The sequence below is a fragment of the Dysidea avara genome, chromosome 9, assembly GCF_963678975.1.
Source record: "Dysidea avara chromosome 9, odDysAvar1.4, whole genome shotgun sequence".
Taxonomy (NCBI): domain Eukaryota; kingdom Metazoa; phylum Porifera; class Demospongiae; order Dictyoceratida; family Dysideidae; genus Dysidea; species Dysidea avara.
The window spans coordinates 21176929-21185640 of record NC_089280.1 but is presented as its reverse complement, the minus strand read 5'-3'; the positions used below and the strand labels follow the sequence as shown (position 1 = coordinate 21185640).

The 8712-nt window shown below is 38.3% G+C and overlaps 1 protein-coding gene across 1 annotated transcript in view; it reads left to right on the top strand.

Moving 5' to 3' along the window:
* Positions 1-3120: 3120 nt before the first annotated feature.
* LOC136267385 (leucine-rich repeat serine/threonine-protein kinase 1-like) overlaps positions 3121-8712 on the top strand; it is a 29686-nt gene continuing 24094 nt past the window's right edge. Inside the window, exons 1-2 of the mRNA XM_066062516.1 lie at positions 3121-3185; positions 8332-8553. Of these exons, the coding sequence (XP_065918588.1) occupies positions 3152-3185; positions 8332-8553 (256 nt within the window). The 5' untranslated portion in view covers positions 3121-3151. The remainder of the gene's footprint in view (positions 3186-8331; positions 8554-8712) is intronic.

Here is an 8712-nt window from a genome sequence, read left to right as displayed (position 1 = left end):
GGCTGTATATTCATATTGGACTAACACAGCCATTCACAACTTTGAAAGGAAAGTGAATTTTTGTCAGTGTGTATGCACAACCTACATGTAATGGAGCAAGGAGCAAAGATAAATTCCAGTCAGGTCCACCAATTTGCTCTTAAGCATACGCGATTCATTACAGAAGATGTCTTGCATTGAATTACCGTATATGCGATTTATAAAAGTTATGCAGCTTTTGAAATTTTTTAAAACAATGGTAACATTTACTCTGCTAAACCCTATCTAATATGCACACTGTTTGTAGTTAACTTGTATAGGCACCTAGGTAAATTAGTGTACCATAAACAGTAAAGGTAAAACAGTTTTGTAGTTAGGAGAACTTTTTTGGAGGGATTTGTGGTTTGCATGTATTACCTCCCCAAATGATCCCTTGTAGTTTTTTCAGCAATCTGGGATTCTCTTTTGGTCTACATCTACGCATTTCTATTCATTTGATAACCTATCCAATACAGAGGAGTGCAGTGCACCAGGAGCTCATATAAAAGTCCTCCATTGTGCCACTAATGAGCTACTGAGTGTACCTATAAAGGAACATTTTCAAACTTTAGGAAATCCTAGAGTTGAGAAATATATAGCGATATGTTGGTGGGGTTATATTGATAGGAGCCTATAGCTAATTTATTTGTTTGCTTTACAGTATGTGTACATAATGGACATACAGATAATGGAATAGACATGTTAAGTTAGCAGTAAATGTTGTCATTATTTGATAACTTGAGCTGGTAAGGATAATTTTATTATGATGGGTATATAGTTAGCTAGGTGGTGATGTCAGAGTTCTTCTGGTGGTAATTTTTTATTTTAGGCAAGCTCCTGATCTAGTACTGTTAGTGGCAGAAGAGGTGGAAAAGTAAACTTGGTATATATGCCTGTAAACATGTGAAGCCACTGTCAACAGAAGATGTTGATTTCATATAATACATTTTACCTCTGAAAGAGGAAAACCTCTTTATTGCAGCAAAGAACTATATGTAGCTAGTCCATGCATGGTATTGCATACCTGCTCACTTTCCCAGCCTCAGACTTGTCTGCAAGTTGAAAAGTTAGTAAATTTGTAAATATTGAGGTAAACACAAAGTTAATTATGATGTTTATTTTTTTCAAAAAAATAAGGGAGGTGGTCTTTTCAGGAGATTGAATTGTGCTGCGACTAGCTAGCTATGTAGATCTACCCATTAAATACTAGAGTAATGTTAACCTCACTGCCATTTAATTGCATATTTGATTTTATTATCACAGTACTCATAAAGCTGGCTGGGTACACAATCATTAAGGAGTATGGTACTGAAGGTCCTCTAGTTCTAGGTTATAAAATGTAGATAGTTATATATAGTTAGAGAAAGTCTGGTGTAGCTTAGCCATAAAGTTCCCAGCACTAATCCTAGTGTTTATCCTAGGGCTGTCACTACACTGTTATACAAACTCTCAAGTTCACACTGAAGCCAATGAATTATCTGAATGTATGTCTGATGGAGTTTTTCTGATGGTTATCATTTGTGAGAGGTAGTAGCAATAGGTCCCATGTCACCAGCAGCAAAGAATACAAGTGGCTGAATATTTGATTGTAAAAATAAAACAAAATGACTGTTGTATTAGAGTATCTTGATGTGAAATCTGAGAATCCAAAGTGCATAGCAACTACCTTGTACTTGAGAGTACATAAGTGTGTTCTGTGCAGAACTGCTGTATGGACTATATAAACAGGAGGGTAGCTGGAAACCCTGGCCCATCAAAAGTTATACACTATACAGGGGCGGATCCAGAGTTTGGAAAGAGGGGGGGCACCTTGCTGAAAAAGTTGAAGAGCAAAAAAAAAGGTCACAACAATAATAGCTAGTTATCCTTTTACCAAATATATTATATCACGTATGTTATGTAAGATAAAATCCTATTTATAGCTTCATAGGTAAGCTATACTGCCTCATGAACATTGTGACTGTTTTATTAGAGTAATTGACTGCTGTATTAGAGTATCTCGATCTTGTATGTAATTTCTTGAAGGGGGGCATTTGCCCCAAATGCCCCATCCTGGATCCGCCATTGCTATATATCAAAATCGAGATCCTATATACAACATTGTGTCAGGCAAATATTCAGTGGCAGTATGGCTAGTCTAATAAACTGCTGAAATCAGCTACACATTCAATTTCAGATCGAGGGTAGCTATTTGGGTGGTATGTATTTAGTTGGACAATAGTAACTTTGTTAGTCAAGAGCCTTAATATGAGTATCATTATCGAGACACCATAATAGATCTAGAGTAGTCAACTCTAATACAACACTATAACAATTGTAATGAACCCATGTTGAAATCACTCTCAGATTCCATCACAGAGGATCTAATTTTCAAAACTTTCCTAGGGGGCATGCCCCAGACCCTATAGGCTGGTATGTTTCTCATGCTAGTGTACTTTGGACACTAAGCCTAAGGTGTACCTTTCCTGTAGTGTCATTTCATTTTGTGACCCTCTTTTCAAATTCTGGATCTACCCTGTGCCAAACATCTTATTCAAAATGTCATTTTCACTAATGTCACCTCTAAAGTAACAAGGACACTAAACTTTGCTAAACGTGTAGCTTAGATCACTCTTAGAACATGGATCTGGACCCTTACTTACAAAAGGACATACAAAATATTGAAATGGTGACAGGCTACAATGCCGTGTTGCTTGTTGAGTTAAGTCAGACTACAGATATAACAGCAGTGTTACCTATATTTGCAAATTTAAAATGGCCTTCTCCAACACTGACATAGCTAACAAGATTCATTGCTCAGTCCTAGACTAGCTACTTTTCCAAATATAGAATCTCTGGCGGCAGGGAGTCTGGGGGGTACAGTCCCCCAGAAACTGTAGTCATTTTAGGTTTTACATATCTCAAAGTTCACAATTTCAGCAACTTTTAGTCAAAAGTATTTAAAACAGGCTAGCCCAGCCCAGCCAGCCCAGCCCACCCCTCCACTCACCCCACTCCCATCTAGATATGTGCATGTACTCAAGTAATTGGATACAGTCCTCGACACAGTCAGTGAACCCTTATTGCATGTGGGATGGGTGTGGTTACCCACGAAAATACTCACGTGATGTCACTAGCAGTATTAGTTTAAAACATGGCGACACCCGTGAATAGTATACCTCAAAAGGGTGAGACCATTTGTTATTGTTAATTATAATTATACATATCAGTAGTGTATGGTTTGTTTTCCCCTGGCGTATTAAACTGTTAAGTCCACGTGGCTTTTATGATCAAGTTCAACTCGCCACTGATCATCATGATTGTTGTGTTTGCGTATGTTTTAATACAGCTATGCCTGATCTAATAAATGTATATAATAGCTACTTGTTTGCAGAATATTACACAATAGAAGTCTAGTGTGTGTATCCACTTTGGTGGTGTTGTTGTTCTCTTCTTTAATTCTTTATACTCACATTACTCCAGCCTACTCAGCTGTTTAAATGGGGACCTGGTGGCCTGGTGTCAACTGGGGAAGCAGCCCACCCAGCTTTAACATCAATGGGTACCTGGTATTGACTGGGGAAGTAAATGCTCAACTGTCCTTGTCTCTCTTAGCGGTGTTAAGGTCGTTGTGGAACTTTGGGTTCTGTGACCTCTCTCTGTGAGACCTGGAAAGTTCTCCTGCGGGTTACTAGCCCTGCCCCAGGAAGATTTGGCTGCAGAAGGCTGAGTGGTGCAAGGAATCCCAGTGCTAGTTCGCTGGGCGGCAATAGCTGTGTTTTGTATGGCTGCTGTAGGCTTTGTTTGGTGTGTGTGTGTGTGTGTGTACTGACATTTGAATTAGTGATCGAAATGCGTAATGCCTGTGTGGGACATGAGCATGAGCGTAGACTTTGATCATAAGGCCATGAAAACGTTCTCATTCCTGCTCGCATCACCATTTTTCTTGCCACATGAAGAATTCCAACTGATGACTGAATGCAGTCACCTAGCTTTTTAAAAGTTTGTAACTAGCTAGAGCAGTGTGAGAAAATTGCTTTTTCTGAGTCATTTTAGCTAGCTAATTCAGCTATCCAGTCAATAAAAGCTAAAACAAGAATCCACCCTCCCACACTGTTATTTTGAAGTATTCAAACCAATAGTTAAGTTTATGTGACCAAACAAACCACTAGAGGCTGAGTCTAACCACTATAGGCATGATGCTATGCTGTCATGCCCTATGCCATGCGGTTCAAACAATGATGTATACATCAGTAGCGCACATGCGTGTGTGTGTGTTGTGTGAGGCAGCATAGCCAAATGGCTAGAGCATTGGCCTGGTAATCAAAAGGGGTTCCAGGTTCAGTTCCCAGCTATGCCAATTTGGTGTTGTTGTTTCCTTTAGCAAGAAATTTTACTCTAGTCTGCCCAGCTGCATATTAGGGACCTGGTACCCTGGTGTCATATGGCAAAGCAGCTGTAACATCAAAGGATACCTGGTGCTTATTGGGAAAGCAAATGTCCAACTGTCCTTGTCTCATTTAGTGGTGTTGGGATTGTTGTGGAACTTCAGGTTCTGCTACTCTCCATGAGACCTGGACAGTCCTCCTGCGGGCCTGCCCCAGAAGGATTTTCTTCACAAGGCTTAAGTGCCTGACTGGTACACAGGAGTAGATCCCAGTGTTGGTTTGCTGGGCAGCAATAGCTGTGTTTCGCATGCCTGTTGTAGGCTTTTTTTTGCTTTGTGCTATGTATGTGTGCGTGTATGTGTGTGTTTGCAATGTGTAAGTGTGTGTGTGTGTGTGCGTGCATGCGTGTGTGCATGTGTGTGAGTCAGCATAGCCAAGTGGCTAGAGCATCCGCCTGGAAATCGAAAGGTTCTAGGGTTGATGTCCGATTAAGCCAATTTGGTGTTGTTGTTGTTTCCTTGATCAAGAAACTTTACTTGTGTTGCTCCAGTCCATCCAGTTGTATATTGTGGACCTGGTGTCATCTGGAAAAGCAGCCCATCCAGCTGTAACATCAGTGGGTACCTGGTGTTTACTGGGGAAGTAAGTGCCCAACTGTCCTTGTCTCGCTTAGTGGTGTTGGGGTTGTTGTGGAACTTCAAGTTCTGCAACCTCTCTCCGTGAGACCTGGACAGTCCTCCTATGGGTTACTAACCCTGCCCCAGGAGTATTTTCCTGCACCAGGCTCAAGTGTTTGAGTGGTGCACAGGCATTCTAATGTTGGTTTGCTGGGCAGCAATAAAACACAGCTGCCATAGGCATTTTTTGGTTTGTGTAGGGGATTGAGGGGGGAGGAGGGGGGTACTTACCAGTAGCTAATTACCAAACTTTTGACAGCAAGGCCATTCCAAGTGAGAATAGTTTACTATCCTCCCTCCACATCATGTCTGATCAGTGGCAGAGGAAGTAGTTGAGGTGAGGGCGGCTGACCAGAGTATAAAGTCTCTGAGACTGTGCCCCTCAGAAGCTGTAGCCATTTTAGCTTTCATGATGTCTCAAAGTTCATAGGTAGCATTGTCAACTAAAATAAAAACTCATTCAACCATAAGTATTTGGAGTAGGTCACCAAGTCTCAAACTCTCTCTTTAGACTACTTTTAAGAGCATGTTCTTATGAAGTAATAAGCGCTTCACTACTCTATTAGGGCATTTGAACATTTTATTTAGAGTATATCCATCTTTTTTGCAGTTTTCAGCAAGAATAATTTTGACGATCATATAGGAACCTATAAAGATCAAAGTACTCTAATAGAGCAGTCTGTATACTTTTAAAACAGTCAGTTGCAGCTGAAATGATTTACATTTTAATTTCCTTTTCAACCTGCTGATTACTAAAGGGTAAACAGTCCATAAAACATATTGGTATGGTCTGTATGAATGATGTCAAAAAGCCTCTTTCCATGCATTGAATTTTGAAACTATTTTGCCGGGTAACTACAATCTCTGTCAGAGCAAGCTAAAGGCACTTACAAAATGTGACTGATTTTTGTTGTGTGAACCACCTAGCTTCAACAGGACTTTTAAAGTTTTGAAAAAACTATTCATTTGGTACAAATAGTATTATTTTGGTTGTGTTAATAAACATTTGTTAGTTATACTAGCTTCTTGAGCCGCATGACACACTATTATAACAAAATAATTTTCTGGCACTTAGCTAGACACTATTCACTTTGAGATTGAATCTGGTGACTAATTTGAAATGCAAAACTAGCTACATTAATGGTAAATAATAGCTGTGCATTATTGATATGTATTAGCGTTAATCCATTGCAGCCATTTCTTGGCTGCTAACAGATCTGTGATTTTTAAAAGGGGATTTCTAGAAATTAATATAGAACATACAGTGTAACTTAACTCTTTACCCCTCACTTATTTTTATAAGGGAGTCTCCCCAACAAAAGTCAGATACAGTGGACCCTCACAAATCTGACCTCCCCTGGGACCAAAGGCTGTTCAGATTACTGAAACGTTCGGATTTGTGAATCATCAATTAACACTGTGTATTAAGTTTTTATTGACTAAATAAGTATATAAGAGGTCTTCACATACATCAAGTTTTACAGTACAGTGTATACGTTTTTGGAGTTAAGTAAGTGTCAAGAGTAAGTTGCTTAGCATTACTGAAAGTGATGGGGTAGTGCACTCATCTTGACATTCATACCAAGTGAAACACTTGGTATGTGAAACGCTTGGTATGAATAACACTTAGTCTAGTCACTTCTTCACTTTAGCTTATCTTCATTCTTTTTAATGTCACTTACAGTTGATTTGCCAATGCCATATTCTTTAGCAATGTAGCTTAAACTTGCTCCTCCAGTAATCTTTTTCAATATAGTAAACTTTTGCTCAATTGACAAGGTCACACGTTTTTGCTTTTCTTCAGCCATATCTTCAACTTTTTAACCTCGCTAAAAACGCGTTTAATGCTGGGCGCTAATTAGATTTTTTTTATTTTTTTTTGCTAGCTACATGACCCGTTCGGATTATCTGAGGATCCGGATTAGAGAGGGTCGGATTTGCGAAGGTCCACTGTACTTTTAACCTTACAGTACAGCTCATGTTGTCTTCTTGTCTTTCAAATATTCTATAACATCTTCACATCAATTTCAATTTCATAAAATTTTGGCACGATAGGCTCCTTTAAAGATGTTTAAAAGTTCCATGTTATTTGCAATAGATCTATTATCATTCAAATACATGTGAAACAGTATGTTTGAAACAATTAAACCATGTACACAAGTACTATTGGTGTACGTTTAGCTTTGATTTCTTGTTTACCATCAACACCACTATAGGGCTGGGCGATAGTAGATTTTTCAATGTCTGAACAACAGTAAGACACTGTTCACGATAGACGAAATCACAATGATAGTGAAAATTTACCTATTTGCTACTTATTACCATCAAAGAGATATATGCAAGTAGGGATGTTACTTATGTATATGTTTTCACTAATAGACTAAACAGCCTTTATAGGCTAATTTTTGCTCCCAAATATTGTTTTAAAAAGCATTTTGCAGTAATATCTGCATATTTTTTACATGCTAATTATTGTCCAATAGTAGTTTTTCAAATGATAGGCGATACCGATAGTGATATTATCCTGATATTCCAATATATTCATACTATCCCCATCCCTACACCACTACCTCTGATTTACATTTGATCATGTATGTGTGTAAATTTTGATGCTGCAAAATGCAATGATAAGACTATAGCCACTACTTTACTGAGCACAAAACCAGTATACTACTTTCTAGATGTGTTTCTATGTCATGTAGTCTTCTGTCACTGTTATTTATAGAGTACAATGAAAGTAAATTATTATCTCCTGCATGCTTACATACATGCATATTTAAATCGCATATCTGTGGGCAAAACAAGTAATCAGGTTTATGTAGCACTTGTCAGGCTGAAAAAATGTCTAACATGGAAAATCAAGCCTGTAATGTTAGTTATTGAGCTACACTTAATTGTCTGAAGGCAAGCAGGCAAGTAGGCAGGCAATTAGTCCAAAAATTCCAATTAAATAAATGTTTTGTAGCAATCTACTGCAAACGTTTCTGAAGACATTTTGGGCTTGGTTATATGCCTAACCAATATTGTCAAGGTGCCATGAAGATTCTGTGAGGCTATGTTCTGGTCTATGGTACGTAGCTCCATTTGAAGTAGAGAGCATGGGATCTATGTTATGCATGAAATTTCCATAATTGTTGTATCTGTTAATAACTCATTGATGTGGCTTGCCAGCTTCTTTGTATGTAATACTGGGTGTTGTTTAATATGCTACTAAATTGTGTATATTATAAATATGGATATTGGTTAAAAGCCATGTTTGTTGCTTGTAGAGGAAGACACAGGAGAAGTTACAGAAGTAGATGAAAAGAGTCTAATAGTAGCTGCATGTGATGACAACATATCTTTGATAGAAGACTACCTGACATATTGTGATAATATGGATAAAGACCTGGAATTAAAACCACATGGCATCATTCTTGCAAAAGTATTACACAAAGCAGTAGAGTGTTGCAGTGTTAAAGTTGTGGAGACACTAGTAAACTCACCTCATGGTATGTAACAGTTATTGTACTTGTAGTATAGCTATGTAAATGCACACAATGCTAATTATTTGTTTCTTGTCTACAGTCAAAGCTTCTCAACCTTTTCTATCATTTTTTCTACTTCATGGGTCTATAGGGGCTTATAGATTTCTTTTCACACACTTTGTA